This window comes from Manis pentadactyla, chromosome 1 (assembly GCF_030020395.1).
Source record: "Manis pentadactyla isolate mManPen7 chromosome 1, mManPen7.hap1, whole genome shotgun sequence".
NCBI classification, from domain to species: Eukaryota; Metazoa; Chordata; class Mammalia; order Pholidota; family Manidae; genus Manis; species Manis pentadactyla.
This window is the reverse complement of record NC_080019.1, coordinates 90961656-90987123: the sequence shown is the minus strand read 5'-3', so window position 1 is coordinate 90987123 and position 25468 is coordinate 90961656. Positions and strand designations below refer to the sequence as shown.

Sequence of the window (25468 nt, the reverse complement as noted above, 5' to 3'; positions counted from 1 at the left end):
TAAAAGCTGAGGGAATTCATCACCATTAGACCTGCAAGGGAAGCTTGCAAGTTAAAACACAAGTACACTGGGGAGCAACATAAAAGCATATAAAATATAAAGCTCAGTGGTAAAGGTAAATATATAAACAAACACAGAGTACTGTAATATTATAATGGTGATACGTAAAGCACTTTAAATTCTGGAATAGAATTTAAAAGACAAAAGCATCAAAAATAACTGAATATAAACCTATGTCAGTAGGTACACATAATATACAGATATAATTGTTAACACGTCAACAATTATAGAAGACATATAAAGGTTATAAAGGAGTTCTTTATATTACACTTGAAGGTTTTCATTAAATTTGAAATTATCAGAAACTAAGTTTCCTATACATCAGCACTGAGCAAGTGGAATTTAAAGCACAATACCATTTACATTAGCGCCCCAAGAAATGAAATACTTAAGCATAAAGCTTGCAAAACATGTACAATACCTATTTGAGGAAATTACAAAACTGAAGAACAATTAAAGAAAAACTAAATAAATGGGGATATTCCATGTTCACATTCAAGAGTCAATATTGTCATGATCATGATGATATTTCTTCCCACCTTGATACCTAGATTCAATGCACTCCCAATAAGAAATCCCAACAAGTTATTTTGCAGTCATCAACAAAACAATTCTATAGTTTATATGAATAGGCAAAGACTCCGAATAGCCACAATATTGAAGGAGAAAAATTAAGTTGGAGGATTGATACTACTCAACCTCAAGACTTATACTATATAGCTACAGCAATCAGAACAGTATGGTAATGGAAAAAGAACAAATGAATCAGTGGAACAGAACATAGAACAAAGAAATAGATCCATGTGATCAAAGTAAGCTGATCTTTGCAAAAGTGAGGAATGCAACATAATGGAGCAAAGATAGTCTTTTCAACAAATGGTGCTGGAACAGCTGGATATTCAAATGCAAAAAAGAAAAAAAAAGAACCTAGACAATGACCTTACACCCTTCACAAAAATGAACTCAAAATGGAACACAAACAGTGTAAAACACAAAACTATAAAACTCTTATAAGATAACATAAGAAAAAAAAAACAAGGTGACCATGGATATGGCTGTGACTTTTTAGATACAACACTAAAGGCACAATCCATCAAAGAAATAATTGATAAGCTGGACTTCATTAAAATTAAAAACTTCTCTGTGAAAAACAATACCAAGAGAATAAGAAAACAAGCCACAGACTGGGAGAAAACATTTGCAAGACACATCTGATAAAGAACTGTTACCTAAAATATACCAGAAACTCTTAAAACTCAACAGTAAGAAAACAGACTGATTAAAATATGGGCCAAAGATCTTAAAAGAAAACTCACCAAAGATGTACAGATGGCAAATAAGCATATGAAAAGACATTCCACATCATATGTCATCAGGGAAATGCAAATTTAAAAAATGAGATACCACTAAAAAACCATTCAGATGGCCCAAGTACAGAACACAGGCAACACCAAATGCTGGTGAGCAATAAGGACACTCATTAGTTGCTGGTGGGAATGCAAAATGGTACAATCACTTTAGAAGACAGTATAGTAGCTTTTAAAGAAAACTAAACACATTCTTACAATATGACCCAGCAACTAAACTCCTTAGTATTTACCCAAAGGAGTTGAAAACATGTCCACACAGAAACCTACACATGGGTATTTATAACAGCTTTATTCATAATTGACAAAAACTGGAAGCAACTAAGATGTCCTTCAGTAGATAACTAGATAAACTGTGCTATATCCAAACAATGGAATATTATACAGTGAGAAGAAGAATGAACTCTCAAGCCATGGAAAAATAGAAGAACCTTAACTGCATATTACTAAGTGAAAGAAGCCAATCTGAAAAGGCTACATATTGTATGATTCCTACTATATGACATTCTAGAAAAGGCAGAACTATGGAGACAGTAAAGAGATCAGGGGGTTGCCACAGGTTGAGGGAGGTAGAGGGTGAATAGGCAGAGCACAGAGGATTTTTATGGCAGTGAAATTACTGTATGTGAAACCAAAATGACAGACACATATCAGTATACATTTGTCTAAACAGAATGTACAAGAGCAAGAGTGAAATCTAATGCAAACTGCGGACTTTGGGCACTTGCACTATGTCAGTACAGATTCATCATTTGTAACAAATGTACCACTCTGGTAAGAAACGCTGATAAGGGGTGAGGCTATGCATATGTGGGGGCAGAGGGTATATGGGAAATCCTTATACTGTCCTCTCAATTTTGCTATGAACAAAGGACTGCTGTAAAAAATTAACTCTTTCAAAAATGAGTAACTATAATAAAACTAGGTTAACAAATGCACATTTTAATATTTAATTTTTGACATCAATAATGTAAAGAGGGGATGGGGCAGATGTAAAAAGTAGTTTTTGTAAATGATTGAAATTAAGATTAAGTTATTAGCTTAAAATATTTTTCTAATTTTAAAGGTTTATGTAAGTCCCATGGTAACCACAAAAAAAAAACCTATAAAAGATAGACAAAATAAAATAAGAATCAAATAAGTAATTACATTAATTAATCAATAAGTAATTACATTAAATGTAAATGGCTTCAACTCATAGACTAGTTGAATGGGTTAAAAAAAAAAGACATGTAATTACACGCTGTATATAAGAAATTCACCTTAGATGTAAAGACAGAAATTCCCCAAAAGTGAAAAGATAGGAAAAGATATCCCATGCAAATGGTAACCTAAAGAGAGTAGGGGTGGACACATTTATATCAGACAAATAGACTTTAAGTCAAAAACTGTCATAAGAAGTAAATAAGGACATTACATAATAATAAAAGGGTCAATTTACCAGAAAGATGTAACAATTACAAATAGATGTGCACCTCAGTATAGGTAGGTCACGGGGAAGGCAGTGCAGCATAGAGAAGTAATAACTCTAGCATCTTACTATGCTGATAGGCAGTGACTGCAATAAAGGGGTGAGGACTTGATAATATGAGTGAATGCTGAAACTACAGTGTTGTTTATGTGAAACCATATGACTTTATATCAATGATATTTTAATAAAAAACAGAATATTTGTGAACCTAATATCATAGTACTCAAATACATGAAGCAAACTGACAGAATTAAAGGAAAAAGAAAGAGTAACATGATAATAAAATATTTCAATATTCTACTTTCAATAATGGATAGAACAATGAGACATAAGATCTATAAGGAAACAGAAGACTTGAACAATACTATAGTCCAATTGGACCTAACACACAAATACAGAACATTCTACCCAACAGCAGTAGAATATACCTTCTTTTCAAGTGCATAAGGAACATTCTCCAGGAAAGATTACATATTAGGATGCAAAACAAGTCTTAAATTTAAGAGGACTAAAATCATACAAAATATCTTTTCTGATCACAATGGAATGAAATTAGCGATCAACAGCAGCAGATAAGCTACAAAATCCATAAATACATAAATACATGGAAAATAAACAACATACTTTTGAAAAACCAATGGTCTGAAAAAGAAATCACATGGGAAATTAGAAAATATCTTTTGACAAATGAAAATGAAAACAGAAAACTAATACTTACGGTTGTAACAAAAAGCCCTGAGAAGGTAGTTCATAGTGGGAAATACTTACATTGAAAAAGATCTAAAACCAACAACCTAACTTTATATCTTAAGGAACTAGAAAATAAAAATTAATGATACCAAATTTAGCAGAAGGGTTTGATAAAGAGCACAAATACTGAAATAGAGTAAACAATTTTTTTAATTAATGAAATTGAGAGTTTGTTTCTTGAAAAAATCAAGAAAATTAGCAAGACTTTAACTAGATTAAGAAAGAATAAAAAAGAAGACTCAAATAAATAAAATCAGGTATGATAGAAGAGACATTACAACTGATGCCAAGGAAATAAAAAGGACTATAAGACTACTATGTACAATTAAATGAAAAAAAAATAGATAACCTAGAAGAAAGTGGATAAATAACTAGAAATATACAATCTTACCAAGAGTCCATGAAGAAATATAAAAATCTGTACAGGTCTATAACAGGTAAGATTAAATCAGTAATCAAAAACCTCAAAACAAATAAAAGTCCTGGACCAGATAGCTTTGCTGGAGAATTCTACCAAACATGTAAATCAGAATTAACCTCTTGCCAATCCTCTCAACCTCTTCCAAAAATTAAAGAGGGAACACTTCCAAATTCATTTTATAAGCCAGCATTATTACTCTGATACAAAAGTCAAAGATACTACAAGAAAACTACAGACCAATATCTATAATGAATATTGATGCAAAAAACTCAGTATTAGCAAACCAAAATTCAACAGCATATTACAATTATACACCATAACCAAATGGGATTTATCCTTTGAGTGCAAGGATTGTTAAATTTACAAAAATCAGTAAATGCAATATATCACATTAACAGAATGAAGAAAATCACATCATCATCTCAGCTGATACAGAAAAAGACAATAAACAAAATTAAATTCCTTTTCATGTTAAAGATACTCAACAAATTAAAAATAGAAGGAAAGTATGCCAACATAATTAAGGTCATATATGAAAGACCCAGAGCAACATCATACTCAACAGTAAAAAAACAGAAAGCTTTTCCTCTAAGATAGGAACATGGCAAGGATGGCCAAACTCACTAGTTCTATTCAACATAGAACTGGAATTCCTAGGCAGAGCAATCAGGCAAGAAAAAGAAATAAAAGGTATCCAAACTGTACAGGAAGAAGTAAAATTACCTCTGGTCACAGATGACATGATCTTGTATGTAGAAAGCCTACGATTACACACACATGAGCACACATGTACACAAAACTATCAGAATAAACTAATAAAGTTGCAGATTAAACAATCAACACTCAAAAATCAATTGTTTCCATACACTAATAATGAACAAAAGAAAAAAATTAAGAAATCAACCTCACTTCCAATAGCATTAAAAAAAAAAAAACACTTAGGAATAAACTAAACTAAAGAGGCAAAAGTCCTGTACTCTAAACTACAATACACTGCTGAAAGATATCAAATATGACACAAACAAACAATTGGAAAGACAACCCCTGCTAGTGGCTTGGGAAGACTTAAAAGTATAAAATTTCCTATTACTAAAGTTATCCATATATTCTATGCAATCCCTACCAAAATTCCAATGGTATTTTTCACAGAAATAGAACAAAAATTCTAATATCGATATTGAATCTCAAGGCACCCCAAATAGCTAAAATAATCTTAAGAACAAAAGTGGAGGCTTCACACTTTCTGGTTTCAAAATGTTTTGTAAAACAGAAGTAACCAAAACAGTATGGTACTGGCACACAGACACATAGACCAATGGAAAAAAAAAGAGAGCCCAGAAATAAAAACTCTTGTGTATATGGCCAATTAATCTTTGACACTGGTAACAAGACTACACAATTGGGAAATGACAGTCTTTTCAATAAATGTTGTTATAATTGGATATCCACATGCAAAAGAATGAAGATGGGATCCTTATCTTACATCATATATAAAAGTTAACTTCAAAATGGATTAAAGATCTAAACACAAGACCTAAAACTATTAAACTCCTAGAAGAAAATGGGGGAAAAGCTTCATGACACTGAAATGGGCAATGACTTATCTCCTATGACACCAGAAGCACAGGTAACAAAAGCAAAAATAGACAAATGGTACTACATCAAATGTAAAAACATCTGTGCAAGAAACAATCAACAGAATGAAAAGATGACCTATCAAACTGGAGAAAGTATTTGCAAACCAGACACTAGATTAAGGAGTAATATCCAAAATATACTTGAAAATTCCTACAACTCATTAACAACAACAACAACAAAAAGTTAAAAATTGGTCAAAAAACTTCAACAGCCATTTCTCCAAAGAAGACATATAAACATCCAGTAGGCATATGAAAAGACTCTCAACACCACTAAATCATCAGGGAAATGCCACTCAAAACACAATGAGATACCACTTCACACCTATTTAGGATTGCCACTATCAAAACAAAATTAACAAATGTTGGCAAGGATGTGAAGAAATTAAAATCCTTGCACGCTGTACAATGGTACAGCTGCTATGGAAAATAGTTTGGAGGATCCTCAAAAAATGAAAAATAGAACAATCATATGATTCAGCAATCACACTTCTGGGTATATATCCCAAAAGAACTGAAAATAGGATCTTAAAAAAGATTTACACAGCAATGTTCATTGCAGCATTTTCACTATATCCAAGATGTGGAAGCAATCTAAATGTACATCATTGGATAAAGAAATAAAAAAATATTAAAGACAAAGAAAAATGTGGAAAACATACCATGGAATATCATTCAGCCTTTTAAAAAGAACAAAATCCTGTCCCATGCTAAAACATGGATGAAACTTGAGATATTATGTCAAGTGAAATAAGCAAATCAAAAAAGACAAACACTGCATAATTCAACTGATACATGAGTTATCTAAAGCAATCAAACCCATAGAAACAGAAGGCAGAATGGTCACTGATTGCTAGGAGATGGGAGGATGGGGAAACTGGAAGTTGTTCCATGTGTATAGAATTTTGGTCATGATAGATGAAAAAGTTCTAGAGATCTGTTGTAAAACAATGTACATATAGTTAATTCTAAAATGTACACTGGAAAATTGTTAAAAATTGTAATTTGTTGTACTTACCTCAATAAAAAAGTTAATTTGAATACATTATAAACCCAAACATAAAAGCTAAAACTGTAAGTGTAAATTAAAATAATCAGATGCTATTATAAGCCCATCACATTAGCTAAAATTTAAAACCTAACAACACCAAGTGTTGTGAATTTGTAGATACGTGTAACTCATATACATTGTTGGTGGGAATATAAAATAAAAGAGCCATGGAAAACAATTTGGAAAAAATTTTGTTTAAAAACTAAAACATACCTACCCTATAACTCAGAGGATTCATAACAAGATATTTTATCTAAGAGGAATAAATATAGGATTCCATAAAGAAACTTTAAAAAAAAATGTTTATAATAGTTTTATTCCTAATAGCCAGATCACCCATAAGTCCAGAAAAGGAAAATAAATGAACTGTGACATACTCACTAGTTTACAATAAAAAGTACAGATACAAAGTAGTGATACACAAATCAAAGCATTATGCTAACTGTATGAAGCCACATGCAAACCATTAGTACTATATAACCACATTTACATAAAATTCTAGAAAAAAAAGGAATGTACTACTGACATAAACAGTAACATGGATGAATCTCAAAAGTTTCATGCTGAACAAAATTTGTAACACTTGAAAACTATCCTTTGGTGGAAAAAAATCAAAATAATGGTTGCCTCTGAGAATATAAGCAGGAATTACATGGCAACAATAAAGGGAACTTTATAGGATAATAGTAGTGTTCTATATCTTAACAGGTGTACACACTTGTCAAAACTCAATGAATATATGCTGAGAATTTGTACATTTTTGCCTCCAAAAAATGTCAAAGTTTTGTTTTCAAAGGAAAAAATTATAAAGGCATACCGACCTCTACTTAGTGATAAGAATACGTAAGTATTTAAGGGAAAAGCCTACAATGTCTGCAAATGGAAATGCATCCAAAAATTGAATGAATTAACAGAGAGAGAGAGAGAGAGAGAGAGAGGATAGTTAAATTGAAAGAAATGTGATACAGTAAACAAAAAGTTAATGGCAATACCTGGTTGTGGATACATGAGTATTCACTGCAAAATTCTTTCAATTTTGCTGTATGTTTGAAATTTTCACAAAAATATACTGAAAAAGTATCTATGGGATATTTTTGAAGCAGTAACTAGAGGAAAATTCATAGTCTTAAACACTTTTATCAATTAAAATGAAGCACAAATATACATAAATTCCAAGCTCAAAAAACTACAAAGAGAATAACAAAGTAAGCCAAAAGAAAACAGGAAATAAGGATAAAAGCAAGAATTAGTAAGTTAGATAATAAAGAAACAGAAGATCTAATAAATTAAAATCAGTTTTTTTTAATTAACAAAATGGGTAATTTACTATCTAACTTAAAAAAAGAAGAAAGCACAAATGCACAAAATAATATATGACAAGAAAATAAACACTGAGACAAAAGAGAACAAAATTTTAAAACATGAGAGACTATTTTGCAAACTGCTAGGCAAATAAACCTCAAAGTATAGACAAACATACTGAAAAATACTGTTTACCAAAATCAAACCTGTAGGAGATATAAAATTTAAACTGACCAATTTCTGTTGAAAAAATAGAGTTATCAATGAACCCTTCAACAAAAAAGGAACTGCTCTAGATGGTTTCATAAATGTCAAACTTCAAAGAAAGACCAGACAGTCCCATGTTCCACAAATTGATCTAGAGCATAGTAAGGGAAAACCCTCCCAATTATTTTTAAGAAGCAATGTTAACAATGATACTTAAACTTGAGAAACATAATACAAAAAAGAAACATGACAGACCACTATCACATATGAATATCAATGTATAAGTGCTAAATTTAAAAATTAGTGAATAGAACCCACCACCACATTAAGAAAATAACACAAGAAGACCAATGGAACTTGATTCCAGAAATACAAGATTAGTTCCCGAACAGATCTAAGGGAAAAAATATATATACAATTATCTCCACAGATGATGAAAAAACCTTCAACAACAACAGCAAAAAACACAAAGTGATAGACCCTCTCTTAACGTGATAAAATATATACACTTTAGCTCTAGAGCTAGCATATTTTTTAGTGGGGAAACACTACAGGCATTTACAATATAATCAGGAAAAAGACAAACATACATATCATCTCCAATGCTAGTCAATATTTTATTGGAGGTAAAAGCCAATGCAATTATATAAGATAAAGTAAATGGAAGAATTAACACTGGAAAAGAAGTAAAACTTTTTATCTGTAGAAAAATATTATAGTATGTCTGGTAAACCCTAGAAAAGCAATACTAAAACTGACTCAAAAAATAAAGGAATTAAGGTAGCAAAATATAAAACTAACATAATCAATACTACCCATATCAATCTATAATCTCTATCAAAATTCCAATGTCATAGCTGTTCCAATGCTAAACCACAAAAGACTCCAAATAACCACTGCAATCATGAGAAAGAAAAACAAACTTGGAGCCATCATGCATCCTGAATTCAAACTGTAACACAAAGTCACAGTCATCAAATAGTATAGTATTGCATAAAAACACACACATACATCAATAGAACAGAATACAGAGCCAAGAAATAAACCCATGCATATATGCTCAATTAATTTATAACAAAGGAGCCAAAAATATACAATGGGGGAAGGGTAGTCTCTTCAATAAATGGTACTGAGAAAACTGGACAGACATACACAAAACAATGAAACTGGATCATTATCTTATACCATACACAAAAATCAACTCAAAATGGACTAAACGTAAGACCTGAAACCATAGAACTCCTAGAAGAAAAAATAGAGGATTATATCCTTGACATAAGCGTTGGCAATGATTTTTTGGATTTGACATCAAAAGCAAAGGCAACAGAAGGACAAACAAGTGATACTAAATCAAACTAAAAAGCTTCTGTACAGTAAAGATAACCATCAACAAAATGAAAAGGCAGCCTATGGAATGGGAGAAAATATTTGTAAATCATATAGCTAATAAGAGGTCAATATCTAAAATATATAAGCAAGACTGGATTGAAGATGGCAGTGTGAGAGGTGAGACAGAGAGACCTCCTTCTAAAATCTCATATAATACGAAAATATAATTAATACAACTAATCCCAAAAGAGCAACAGGAAAGAAGGCTGCACCAGATTGCATATACCTGGATAAAACAGCAGACCTCACGGAACAGGGTAATGTACCAAAGCTGAGAACCAACAGGGCCCAAGCCCTTCCCCCACCCCAGCTCACCACTAGGAGGAAGAGAAACAGAGCAGGGAGGGAGTGGACTGCTGAAAACCTAGCCCTGGAGATCTGCTCTGGGAGCACGAGCCTACATTGCATGGGGCTCTGGTGATCAGTGGGGTTGGAAAGCTAAGACAGGTGGAACACCTGGAGAGAAGGAGATTCCACCTGCTTGTGGAAAACAGGGATTCATATCCGGCTGATCTGGGTGGGCAGTCTGAGAAAATTCCTAAAAGTGAGAGGACTGCTAAAGGGGCAAGGATTGCACAGAGCTTACTGTTCAGGAGAAAAGACAGGTAGACAAAATTGTCCAGGTGCACTCTACCCAGCAGGTTGCGAGCTTAATTGATCTTGAGGTGCTCCATCCCCCAGACTGGCTATGCAGCTCCAAGGGCCCCCACCGTTGATATGCAGCCTGCTGTTTCTTCCTCCCGGCTAACCTGCACCAGGTATAGGCTCACAAACGAGCAACCCCTGCCCTGATGTCAGGCCAGCCACAGGGAAGCCCCACCTATGGCAGCTACAAACACAAAGCACAGAGGTTTACACCAGTGGGTTAGGCCCACTGGTTTTGGCAGTGGAGACAGGCATAGCAGCCAGGAAGCAGGAAACAGCTCTTTCCTCCCCCTAAGCACCAACACCACTACGTTGCAACCCCCAACAGTGTTATAGGGACTGAGCAGCTCCAGAGAGCTGCAGAGATTCTGGGCACTAGAGGGCACCACAGACAAATTATGAAACATCAAAGGAACCAGGTTCAAAGCAAAACTATGAACACACCTGAGAAAGATTCAAATGAAATTGACCTTGTGAATCTTCCTGAAAGAGATTTCAAAATAAAAATCATTAACATGCTCATATAGGTACAGAAAAATATTCAAGAACTCAGGCACAAATTTAGAATGGAGAAGCAATTGTTGAAGAACACAATGCAGGGTATTAAAAGCAGATTACATACGGTGGAGGACATGACAAATGAAATAGAAATTAGGGAAGAGCAATACAAAGAAGCTGAGGCACAGAGAGAAAAAAGGATCTCTAAGAATGAAAGAATACTGAGAGAACTGTGTGACCAATCCAAATAGAACAATATTCATATTATAGGGGTACCAGAAGAAGAGAGAGAAAAAGAGAAAGAAAGTGTCTTTGAGGAAGTAATTGCTGAAAACTTCCCCAATCTGGGAAAGGAGATAGTCTCTCAGGCCATGGAGGTGCACAGATCTCCCAACACAAGCAGAACACCACCAAGACATATAATAATTAAAATGGCAAAGATCAAGGATAAGGATACACTATTAAAAGAAACCAGAGACAGAAATAAGATCACAAACAAAGGAAAACCCATCAGGCTAACATTAGACTTCTCAGCAAAAACCTTACAGGTCAGAAGCAAGTGGCATGATATACTTAATGCAATAAAGCAGAAGGGCCTCCAACCAAGAATACTTTATCCGGCAAGATTATCATTTAAATTTGAAGGAGGGATTAAACAATTTCCAGAAGAGCAAAAGCTGAGAGCATTTAGCTCCAACAAACCATCTCTAAAGTGTATTTTGGGGGGACTGCCATAGATGGAAGTGTTCCTAAGGTTAAACAGCTGTCAGCAGATGTAATAAAAAGGGATAGACAAAGAGTACAGAATATGATACCTAATATATGAAGAATGGAGGAGGAAGAAGGGGGGGAAGGAACGTTTAGATTGTGTTTGTAATAGCATACTAAGTAAGTTAAGTTGGACTCCTGGATAGTAAGGAAGTTACCCTTGAACATTTGGTAAGCACAAATCTAAAGCCTGCAATGGCAATAAGTACATACCTGTCAATAATCACCTTAAATGTAAATGGTCTGAATGCACCAATCAAAACACACAGAGTCACTGAATTGATAAAAAAAAACAAGACCCATCTATATGCTGCCTACAAGAGAGTCACTTCAACCCAAAGACATACACAGACTAAAAGTGAAGGGACGGAAAAAAGATATTTCATGCAACTAATAAGGAGAAAATAGCAGGTGTTGCAGTACTTGTATCAGACAAAATAGACTTCAAAACAAAGAAAATCACAAGAGACAAAGAAGGACATTATATAATGATAAAGGGGTCAATCCAGCAAGAAGATACAACCATTATAAATATCTATTCACCCAACACAGGAGTACCTACATATGTAAAACAAATACTAACAGAATTAAGAGGGGAAATAGAATGCAGTGTATTCATTCTAGGAGACGTCAACACTCCACCCACTCCAAAGGACAGATCGAACATGCAGAAAATAAGTAAGGAGACAGAGGCATTAAACAACACATTAGAAGAGGTGGACCTAACAGACATCTACAGAACTCTACACCCAAAAGCAGCAGAATACACATTCTTCTCAAGTGCACATGGAACATTTTCCAGAACAGACCACATACTAAGCCACAACAAGAGCCTCAGTGAAATAAAAAGATTGAAATTGCACCAACCAATTTTCAGATCACAAAGGTATAAAACTAGAAATAAATTGTACAAAGAAAAAAAAAGTCTCACAAACACATGGAGGCTTGACAACGTGCTCCTAAATAATCAATGGATCAATGACCAAATTAAAATAGGGGTCAAGCAACATATGGAAACAAATGAAACAACAGCACAATGCCTCAACTTCTGTATGATGCAGCAAAGGCAGCTCTAAGAGGAAAGTATATAGCAATCCAAGCCTATTTAAAGAAGGAAGAACAATCCCAAATGAATAGCCTAAATTCACAATTACTGAAACTGGAAAAAGAAGAACAAATAAGGCCCAAAGTCAGCAGAAAGAGGGACATAATAAAGATCAAAGAAGAAATAAATAAAATTGAGAAGAATAAAACAACAGAAAAAATTAATGAAACCAAGAGCTGGTTCTTTGAGAAAATAAATAAAATAGATAAACCTCTAGCCAGACTTATTAAGAAAAAAAGAGAACCTACACACACAAACAGGATCACAAATGAGAAAGGAAAAATCACAATGGACACCACATAAATACAAACAAAGAATTATTAGAGAATACTAAGAAAATCTTTATGCTAACAAACTGGATAACCTAGAAGAAAGGGACAACTTTCTAGAAAAACAAAACTTTCCAAGACTGACACAGGAAAAAACAGAAAATCTAAACAGACCAATTACCAGCAATGAAATTGAATCGGTAATCAAAAAACTACCCAAGAACAAAACCTCCGGACCAGGTGGATTCACCGCTTAATTTTATGAGACATTTGGAGAAGATATAATACCCATTCTCCTTTAAGTTTTCCAAAAAATAGAAGAGGAGGGAATACTCCTAAACTCATTCTAGGAAGCCAGCATCACTCTAATAACAAAACCAGGCAGACACCACAAAAAAAGAAAACTTCAGGCCAATATCCCTGATGAACACAGATGCAAAAATACTCAACAAAATATTAGCAAACTGAATTCAACAATACATCAAGAGGATCATACACCATGACCAAATGGGATTCATCCCACGGATGCAAGGAAGTTACGACATTCGAAAATCCATCAACAACATCCACCACATTAACAAAAAGAAGAACAAAAACCACATGATCATTTCCATAGATGCTGAAAAGCATTCGACAAAATTCAACATCCATTCATGATAAAAACTCTCAACAAAATTGGTATAGAGGGCAAGTATCTCAACATAATAAATGCCATATATGACAAACCCACAGCCAACATCATACTTAACAGTGAGAAGGTGAAAGCTTTTCCTCTAAGATCAGGAACAAGACAAGGATGCCCACTTCCCTCCCTGCTTTTATTCAACATAGTACTGGAGGTCCTAGCCAAGACAATCAGACAACACAAAGAAATAAAAGGCATCCAGATTGGTAAGGAAGAAGTTAAACTGTCACTGTTTGCAGATGACATGATACTGTACATAAAAAACCCTAAAGACTCCACTCCAAAACTACTAGAATATTTGAATTTGGCAAAATTACAGGATACAAAATTAATACACAGATATCTGTTGCATTCTTATATACTAACGATGAACTAGCAGAAAGAGAAATCAGGAAAACAATTCCATTCACAATTGCATCAAAAAGAATAAAATACCTAGAAATAAACATAACCAAGGAAGTGAAAGACCTATACCCTGAAATCTACAAGACACTCTTAAGAGAAATTAAAGAGGACACTAATAAATGGAAATTAATCCAATGCTCTTGGGTAGGAAGAATTAATACTGTTAAAATGGCCATCCTGCCTAAAGCAATCTACAGATTGAAAGCAATCCCTATCAAAATACCAACAGCATTCTTTAATGAACTGGAACAAATAGTTCTAAAATTGATATGGAACCACAAAAGACCCTGAATAGCCAAAGCAATCCTGAGAAGGAAGAACAAAGAAGGAGGGATTTCACTTATCTGTGGAGTATAACAACAAAACAAAAACTGAAGGAACAATACAGCAGCAGACTCACAGAACCCAAGAATGGACTATGGACTAACAGTTACCAAAGGGAAAGGAACTGGAAAGGGTGGGTAGGAAGGGAGGGATAAGGGGGAAAATGGGGTATTACAATTAGCACACATAATGTATGGAAGTGCATGGGAAAGGCAGTACATACAGAGAAGACAAGTAGTGATTCTATAGCATCTTACTATGCTGATGGACAGTGACTGTAATGGGGTATGTGGGGGGGGACTTGATAATGGGGGGAGTCTACTAACCATAATGTTGTTCAAGTAATTGTACATTAATGACAACAAAATTAAAAATTTTTTTTAAAAAAAGGAGGGATTTCACTTTCCAACTTCAAGCTCTACTACAAAGCCACAGTAATCAAGACAATTTGGTACTGGCACAAGAACAGACCCATAGACCAGTGGAACAGAATAGAGTCCAGATATTAACCCAAGCATATATGGTCAATTAATATATGATAAACAAGCCATGGATATACAATGGGGAAATGACAGCCTCTTCAACAGCTGGTGTTGGCAAAACTGGACAGCTACATGTAAGAGAATGAAACTGGATTACTGTCTAACTTCATACACAAAAGTAAACTCGAAATGGATCAAACACCTGAATGTAAGTCATGAAACCATAAAACTCTTAGAAGAAAATATAGGCAAAACTCTCTTGAGATGGACAGTGACTGTACTGCGGTTTGTGAGGGGGACTTGGTGAAAGGGGGAGCCTAGTAAACATAATGTTCTTCATGTAATTGTAGATTAATGATAACAAAATTAAATAAATAAATAAACAAGCAAATAAATAAATAAATAAATAAAACAAAGAAAGGCTCAGTTAAAATCTTGCTTCTCTGTTCCTAAAACAAAAAATACTCTCTTGAATATAAGCATGACAACTTCTTCATGAACGTATCTCCACGGGCAAGGGAAACAAAAGCAAAAATAAACAAGTGGGGCTGTATCAAACTAAAAATCTTCTGTACAACAAAGGACACCATCAGCAGAACAAAAAAGGCATCCTACAGTATGGGAGAATATATTCATAAATGACACACCCAATAAGGGGTTGACATCCAAAATTATACAAAGAACTCACGCATCTCAACAAACAAAAAGCAAATAATCCAATTAAAAAATGGGCAGAGGATCTGAACAGACACTTCTCCAAAGAAGAAATTCAGATGGCCAACAGGCAAATGAAAAGATGCTCCACATAGCTAATCATCAGAGAAATGCAAATTAAAACCACAATGAGATATCACCTCACACCAGTTAGGATGGCCACCACCCAAAAGACAAACAACAACAAATGTTGACAAGGATGTGGAGAACCGGGAACCCTCCTACACTGCTGGTGGGAATGTAAACTAGTTCAACCATTGTGCAAAGCAGTATGGACGTTCCTCAAAAAGCTCAAAATAGAAATACCATTTGACCCAGGAATTCCACTTCTAGGAATTTACCCTCAGAATGCAGCAGCCCAGTTTGAAAAAGACAGATGCACCCCTATGTTTATTGCAGCACTATTTACAATAGCCAAGAAATGGAAGCAACCTAAGTGTCCATCAGTAGATGAATGGATAAAGAAGATGTGGTACATACACACAATGAAATATTCAGCCATAAGAAGAAAACAAATCCTACCATTTGCAACAACATGGATGGAGCTAGAGGGTATTATCTCAGTGAAATAATAAGCCAGGCAGAGAAAGACAAGTATCAAATGATTTCACTCATCTGTGGAGTATAAGAACAAAGAAAAAACTGACGGAACAAAACAGCAGCAGAATCACAGAACCCAAGAATAGACTAACAGTTACCAAAGGGAAAGGGACTGCAGAGGATGAGTAGAAGAGGGGGATAAAGGGAAAAAGGGGCATTATGATCAGCACACATAATGTGGGTGGGGAGGGGCACGGGGAAGGCAGTATAGCACAGAGAAGACAGGCAGTGATTCTACAGAATCGTACTATGCTGATGGACAGTGACTGTAATGGGGTATGTGGTGGGGACTTGATAATGGGAGGAATCTAGTAACCACAATGTTGTTTATGTAAGTTTATATTAATGATACCAAAAAACAGAAAAATTAAAAAGTAAAAATAAATAAAATATATAAACTCACACAACTTAATAGCAAGAAAAAAAATCCAATAAAAAATGGGCAGATATACTTAATGCAATGAAACAGAAGGACCTCAAACCAAGAATACTGTATCCAGCATGATTATCATTTAAATATAAAGGAGGTATTAGACAATTCCCAGACAAGCAAAATATGGGCAGAAGATCTGAATAGACATTTTTCCAAAGAAGACATACAAATGGCCAAGAAGTATATGAAAAAAAAGCTCAACATTACTAATTATCATGGAAATGCAAATCAAAACCACAATGATCTGTCATCTTACACCTTATAGAATGGCTATCATCAAAAAGACAAAAGATAACAAGTGTTGGCAATGATGTAAGGAAAAGGGAACCCTTTTATGGCAATCCCACTTCTGGGTATATATCCAAAAGAAATGAAAATGGTCCCAAAGAGGTATCTATACTCCCATGTTCACTGCAGCATTATTCACAATGCCAAGATATGGATACAACCTAAGTGCTGAATGGATACAGAAGATGTCAATGTGTACGCATACCCACACATACACATACATTATACATTATATATAATACATATATAATTCCATACATATATATATAATGTAAGGAAAGAATTTCTCTGTGCTCTGAATGGGAGGAAAGATGCGATGAAAGAAGAGTGATAAATTTGACCACATGTAAGAAACATTTTTATGACCAATAAACACCATAAACAAAGTTAAGAGACACCTGAAAACTAAGATAATATATTTGCCATATATATCACAGCTAAAGAGCTAATATACCTAGTAAATAACTCAGAAAAATGAAGAAAAAAAAGACCCAAACCCAAAAGATATGAAGAGAAAATACACAAAAAAGAAAGAAAAATGGACCTAAACATATAAAAAGATGCTCAATCTCACTTAATGTAAAAAGAAATGAAAACTAAAACTATACTAGAATACCACTTCTCTTCTATCAGATTGGTAAATATGTAAAAATAACAGGACATTCTATTGACAAGTCCATGAGGGAACAGGACTCTCAGACGTTACTGACTTGGCAATATCTAACAAACTAGGAACTTGGCAATACCAAACAAAACCATAAACTTATTTACTTTTGATCCAGCAATCCTATTTCAGGTGTTTCCTCTGAAGATACAACTCCAACAATACTAAAAGACTCATGAGTAAGGTTATTCATGCAGTTTTTTAAACTGCAAAATATCAGCAGTACTCTTAATGTCCATACCTAGGAAACTGGCTAAACAAATTATGATACATCTACACAATGAAGTATCAAGCAGATATAAGAAATATAAGATTACTAATAATTGATATACAGTCATTTCCAAGATATATAAGTAAACAAAAAAACATTAGTCCAAAGGAGTATCTCCAATATGCTATAGACGTAACTACTACTTTGTTTCAAAAGAAACACAGCAAAGCTGAAGAACAAACTAACAGGATTAGTTAATAGAGGGTGTTAGGAACAAGAGAGAAAGGAGAAAGGCCAGTGATAATTCTCTGCATACACCTTTTAGGATAGTGTTGTCTTTCGGAAACTAAAGTTTCACATACTAAAATAAAGGGGAGAAGCAAGTAAAACTTTTAAATTTGGGGAAATCAAAAATTTTAATGAAACAGAAACAGAAACAAATGAACCTCCGTTGATGTGGGGAGAACTATATGCCCCCAGAACACTGATAAAAAGAACCACAAAAAATATTGAACTCTAGTTTGCAAGTTAGTTTTTCACAGTGCTATGTATATCAACAATTCTGAAACTATACTCTAAGTATTCTACAATTGATAAAATAAGTAAATATACTATACAGAAACAAGTTTCTCACTGTTGCAAAAGAAGTAAGTAATATGATACATGTCACAACTTATGTACTTCAAGAACATAAAAACTGTATTAAAAAGCATCATCACCTACTACTCCATAACTTACCCATGGAAACTGCAAACTTCACATACTTGACTTCCCTCATCCTGCCATCCCCCAGAATGTGCTTCATCCTTCAACTGTTTTTTACACATGAGAACTAAATTTTCTGAAAGTATTTGACTTTCTATGAGTGAAATCTGTCTTCTATTAAAAAGCATAGTAATCATTAACAATACACCTTCATATTTAGAATCATATAGTAATTTTTCCTTGAAAAACACACTACTTTGATGTTATCTATTTAAAGCCTCAAACAGCTCAGTGAATGAATTGTTCAATTTTCTTATTAAATGAAGATTAACCTAGAAACTCACTTAGTTTAAACATTTTGAAGAATAAATTCCTCAAATATATTTTCCAAAACAATATACTATATAAGATATGGAAAATATATTTTCTCAAAATCAAGGAATTTTCAGTGTCACCAGATTTAGTTACTGTAGTTAAATTCAGAACTAAGTGGTGAGGCAAAAGGCTGAGAAGTTGCTGTTTTGAATAAACCTATGAACTTGTTTCCTCATATATAAAATGAAGTTTTTACCTCACAACAGCCTGACAGAATTAGAAAACTCAAGTGCATGTGTGCTAGATAGTTTGTTGTTGACTAGACATCATTGCCATTCCTTTTAAAGTCTTTCTTGCATTACAAAGGAAAAGAAATTAACATTTCCAGATTCCTCTTTGGAGGCGACTGTAGGTAGATATTTGGGCAGACATGTAGCTGCCAGATGAATAGTTTCTTGAGAACCTCCCACTTTGGTACAACAAATAGAGTTCTTAAGATTTCTAATGACTTGATAAAACAACCAGCTTCCATACTTCAGGCTGAAATAATCAGTGACAGGTCCCCTAATTCCCTGAGCCCTACCAAATGTTATATAAGCCCTTAATTCCCTATGTTAAAACCCTGATGCTTGGAAGTAAGTGGCTTCAGTTTTCCTAATCAAACCTAATACATACAGTACATGTGAAAGTACTCTGTAAACTGAAAAAGACCATAAAAAGCATAGATTATTATTTCTGTTCCCATTAAAAAGAAATTCCAGTTGAAGTTGTTTTCTGTTAATAAGCCTCTTTTTTAGACAAATCAGCACATCCAAAATAAAGCTTTCCTTCTACAAATCAATAAAATTTTTCCTTGCTACACAATCAGCTGTCTACCTAACTTGACTTCACCAGTTAATCATTCACTCAAATCAAGGCATGTTTACTGAGTAAGGCATTATGCTAGCTACCAAGAGATTCCCCCTGCAAGAGCCTACAATACATGAGAATTAAAAAAAACATAATATTCATAATGTAACTATTACAAATCAGAAACCACATGATGGTGAGTCAGAGAAAGCATGGATTAAATTTGACTTGAGCGGGAAAAGGTAAAAATCAATAAAGGAATTAAGGAAGAAGAAAAAGGTTAAATAGAACTGAACATTAAAACATAGGAAGATGTCTCAAAGTAGAGATAATGCAAGGAACTGGAAGAACATGACCAAAGAAACAAGCTAGCAACTCAGGGACATGTATGGAGAGCAAAGGCATGTAATACAGAGTGGCTTACACAGGAGTATGTACAAAGGAGAGGAGGCTTAGACCAGAAAAACTAAACATTTAGACTTTACTGCTATTACCCAACTTCAGATTCATGGAGAGATTTACAAAATTTTATGCCAAGTTAACAAAATCAAGTTATCACCACAACTGGAACCTAAAAGTAGCATAAAAAACTAAGCAGAGGAAAGAAACTTATCTTCCTAAAATGCTGTTTTTATCCTAACACTCTTCTGCTCAAAGACCTTCAATAACTCCTAAATGCTTACTTTTACCAAGTGTCTCAATAGCATGTTCCCATCCTAGTCAACCATATGTTTCTTTTTCTTTTTTTGGTCTGAAGATTATTTTTTTTAACTGAGGTACATACAATAAAATGCACAAATCTTAGAGTATAGTTCGATGAATTTTGACATGTCTATACACTCACATCAAACAGCGGACAGCACATATACCATCATATTCAATGTATTTTCTACCATTGCCTGAAATGTACCACTCTTTCCAGATAGGCTATTCTCTGTATTATTGGCCATTGAGCACAACTAGTAAGCACAGGTGGAATGATACAATGCATTAGTCTGCTTGGCCTGCTATAACAAAATGCCACAAACTGGGCAACTTAAATAACAGAAATTTAGTTATATCAGCTAAATTAGCTTTAAGTCCAAGATAAAAATGTCAGCTGATTTGATTCTTGGTAGGGATGATCTCCCTGGCTTGTAGACAGCTGCTTTTTCACTGTGTTCTCACATGGCCTTTCCTCTGAGTACACACACAAAGAGAAAGAGCTCTCTCCCCCTCTTCTTGTAAGGTTACCAGCCTTACTAGATTACAATCCCCCCTTGGGACATCAATTGATCTTAATTACCTCCATTAAGATTCTACCTTCAATTACAGTTACACTGGGGGTTAGGGCTTCAACATATAAATTTAGTGGGGACACAAACATTCATTCCATAACACATTGGGTTATTTCTGAGACTAGACCTTAAGAGATTTTGCAGCTTCTGCTCTTACCCTCTTCAAATACCTCCTCCATCAAGTGAAAAGGCCCAGTCTAGACTACTGGAGGATGAGAAGCCATAGGGGAACTAAGGTACCCCAGCCAATATACCCCAGATATATGAGTGAGGCCCAATGGACCATCTAGTTCCAGTCAAGCTATAACTACAACCATATGAGTGACCCCAGGTGAGACTAGCAGAACTGCAAGCTGAGCTGAGTCTAAACTGTAGTCATGAAAAAATAAATGATTGTTGCTTTAGGTCACTAAATTTCGGGATAGTTCGTTATAAGGCAATAAATATCTGATAACAGCATACCTTCTTGTTCTGCTTTTTGACCTAGATCTCTGAACTCTATAGGATTTCCCTCGACCCCGTGAACGACTTCGACTTCGTTTTCTTCTAGAGCCGTAAGAAGAGCTGCTGCTTGATCGATGCCTGCGTCTGAAATGAAACATAATCAAGTATCATTGCTATAAAAAAAAGGCTTATTGGCATTAAGGAGAAATCATCTGGATTCTAAACAATCACCTCATTTTTACTGTTTCACTCCTTCCTAGATGCAAATAGAGATAAAATGTTTTTCCTCTTGCACAGATGACTGATTCATAACTTAATGATTGGATTAGCTACTAATTAAGACACTGGAAGTCTTAAATAGTATACAATACTTCCAAATATTACCAGATAATATGTTATGAGAACTGTAGTAGTTTATATCTACATGTCTACAAAGAATAGAACAAAGATTGAAGACACTAGACCTATGGGCTAGGCCTGGCAAAGAAAAAAACAAATCTTAGCGTTGGAATCTAACCCTCATAATCATATAACTACTTAAAAAAATATATTTTACCCAGAAAATTTAAAGTACAAAAACATATGAACTCTAAAGAATGTTAGTATTATTACTGTATAAATGAAAATTATGAAAAGCACCTTCTATCATAAGAATGTGAGCGAGGCTGAAGATCTCTGGACCAAGATCTTGACTTTGACCTTGATTTCCTTCCACCTTTCTTTCGGCTGTATGTTCTACTATCTGAAGAACTACTTGAAGATGACCGTCTACGGTGTTTCTTTTTTCTCTTGGTTCTGCTTTCTTCTTCAGTATCTGATGACCGGCGTCCCATTTCTACAAATTTATGTTCAAAGAAAATTATTTCTAACATAATGGCGCAATGGATGAAACTTAATAGAAATCTTTGTAAAACTTATGGTAACTTTGTAAAAATGTAAACTTAAAGTAAAATTTTAAATGTATCTTGACAAGACATGAGAAACAGCTCTAGTACAATCTTCTATGGTTATCAGATTTTACTGATAGGGTTACTGCTCATTCATATGTGCATAGTTTTTACAATTTATGAACAATTTACATTTGTTCTGAATTTTCTCAAATGTCTCTCAAAAGAGTTAATCCTGAGAACAGCTCATTATAATAATTTTCTTATTTTCTACTTGCATTTACCATTAAATATGATAATTGATTTAGGGATCAAAAACTTGATCCTTCATTTTCATTCCCTAAAAATAAAAAATATTTTACTACCTTTCCGAGTTATATTTCCTAACTAAAAATTCTAAATTTTTAAATGGCTAAGACCTCATTAGTCATCAACAAAGTACAACTTGAAACAATACACTATCAACATTTCACTTCTGAAATTTGAGGAGGAAAATGTTAACTAAAGCACCAAAGTTTTACTTTAAACCTTGATGAAGTTATTGTGAAGTCAGTCAACACTATACATCACTAGTTATTATATAAAGTGATGGTATAATCCTCCCAGAAAGCAATTAAGCAATTTAAATAGTCATAAAAATGTCAGTGTTTTTTATTTGGTATCATTAACCTACAATTACATGAGGAACATTATGTTTACTAGACTCCCCCCATCACCAAGTCCCTCCCCACAAACCCCATTACAGTCACTGTCCATCAGCATAGTGAGATGCTGTAGAATCACTACTTGTCTTCTCTGTGTTGCACAGCCCTCACGTGCCCCCCACATTATACATGCTAATCGTAATGCCCCCTTTCTTCCCCCCACCTTATCCCTCCCTTCCCACCCATCCTCCCCAGTACCTTTCCCTTTGGTAACTGTTAGTCCATTCTTGGGTTCTGTGATTCTGCTGCTGTTTTGTTCCGTCAGTTTTTGCTTTGTTCTTATGCTCCACATATGAGTGAAATCATTTGGTACTTGTCTTTCTCTGTCTGGCTTACTATTTCACTGAGCATAATACCCTCTAGCTCCATCCATGTTGTTGCAAATGGTAGGATTTGTTTTCTTCTTATGGCTGAGTAATATTCCATTGTGTATATGTACCACATCTTCTTTACCCATTCATCTACTGATGGACACTTAGGTTGCTTCCATTTCTTGGCTATTGTAAATAGTGCTACGATAAACATAGGGGTGCATCTGTCTTTTTCAAACTGGGCTGCTGCATTCTGAGGGTAAATTCCTAGAAGTGGAATTCCTGGGTCAAATGGTATTTCTATTTTGAGCTTTTTGAGGAACGTCCATACTGCTTTGCACAATGGTTGAACTAGTTTACATTCCCACCAGCAGTGTGGGAGGGTTCCCGGTTCTCCACAACCTCGCCAACATTTGTTGTTGTTTGTCTAAATGTCAATGCTCTTTTTTTAAATTCTTTTCTTTTTAATTTTTTATGTTGGTATCATTAATATACAATTACATGAGCAACATTGTGGTTACTAGACTCCCCCCATGATCAAGTCCCCACCACATGCCCATTACAGTCACTGTTCATCAGTGTAGTAAGATGCTATAGAGTCACTATTTGTCTTCTCTGTGCTATACTGCCTTCCCCATGCACCCCCCCATTATGTGTGCTAATTGCAATGCCCCTTATTCCCCTTCTCCTTCCCTTTCCACCCACCCTCCCCAGTCCATTTCCCTTTGGTAGCTGTTAGTCCATTCTTGGGTTCTGTGAGTCTGCTGCTGTTTTGTTCCTTCAGTTTTTTCTTTGTTCTTATCTGCACAGATGAGTGAAATCATTTGATACTTGTCTTTCTCCACCTGGCTTATTTCACTGAGCATAGTACCCTCTAGCTCCATCCATGTTGTTGCAAATGGTAGGATTTTTTTTCTTCTTCTGACTGAACAGTATTCCATCGTGTATATGTACCACATCTTCTTTATCCATTCATCTACTGAAGGACACTTAGGTTGCTTCCATTTCTTGGCTATTGTAAATAGTGCTGCAATAAACATAGGGGTGCATATGTCTTTTTCAAACTGGGCTGCTGCATTCTAAGGGTAATTCCTAGGAGTGGAATTTTTGGGTCAAATGGTACTTCTATTTTTAGTTTTTTGAGGAACCTCCATACTGCTTTCCACAGTTGCTGTACCAATTGACCTTCCCACCAGCAGTAGGATGGTTCTCTGTTCTCCACATCCTTGCCAATATTATTATTTCTTGTCTTTTAGATAGTGGCCATTCTAACTGATGTCAGGTGATAGCTCACTATAGTTTTAATTTGCTTTTCCCTGATGATTAGCAATGTGAAGCATCTTTTTTGTATCTGTTGGCCATCTGTATTTCTTCTTTGGAGAAGTGTCTGTTCAGGTCCTATGGCCATTTTCTAATTGGGTTGTTTGTTATTTTGATGTTGAGGTATATGAGCTCTTTATATATTTTGGATGTTAACTCCTTATTGAATAAAAAATATATATATATTCTACCATACTGTATGTTGCCTTTTGTTCTGCTGATGGTGTCCTTTGTTGTACAGAAGCTTTTTAGTTAGATGTAGTCCCACTTTTCATTTTTTATTTTGTTTCCCTTGCCCAAGGAGATGTTTCCAGGAAAAAAATTGCTCATGCTTATGTTCAAGAGATTTTTGCCTATATTTTCTTCTAAGAGTTTTATGGTTTCATGACTTACATTCAGGTGTTTGATCCATTTCAAGTTTACTTTTGTGTATGAAGTTAGACAGTAATCCAGTTTCACTCTCTTACATGTAGCTTTCCAGTTTTGCCAACACCAGTTATTGAAGAGGCTGCTTTTCCCCATTGTATATCCATGGCTCCTTTATTGTATATTAATTGACCATATATGTGTGGGTTTGTGTTTGGACTCTATTCTGTTCAGTTGTTCTACGGGTCTGTTCTTGAGCCAGTACCATAGTGTTTTAATCACTGAAGGTTTGTAGTAGAGCTTGAAGTCAGGAAGCGTAATACCCCCAGCTTTGTTCTTCTTTCTCAGGATGGCTTTGGCTAATCAGTGCCTTTTGTGGTTCCATATGAATTTTAGGATTATTTTCTCTAGTTTATTGAAAAATGCTGTTGTTATTTTGATAGGGATTGCACTGAATCTGCAAATTGCTTTGGGCAGGATGGCCATTTTGAGAATATTAATTCTCCTTATCTATGAGCATGGGATAGATTTCTATTTATTTGTG

General features: G+C 34.6%; 1 protein-coding gene across 1 annotated transcript in view; it reads right to left on the bottom strand.

The window, feature by feature from the left end:
- The window catches only part of RSRC1 (arginine and serine rich coiled-coil 1), a 470761-nt gene that overhangs the window by 436611 nt on the left and 8682 nt on the right, over positions 1–25468 (bottom strand). Inside the window, exons 3-4 of the mRNA XM_057488446.1 lie at positions 21976–22171; positions 21355–21480 (exon numbers count right to left, since the gene is read on the bottom strand). Of these exons, the coding sequence (XP_057344429.1) occupies positions 21355–21480; positions 21976–22171 (322 nt within the window). The remainder of the gene's footprint in view (positions 1–21354; positions 21481–21975; positions 22172–25468) is intronic.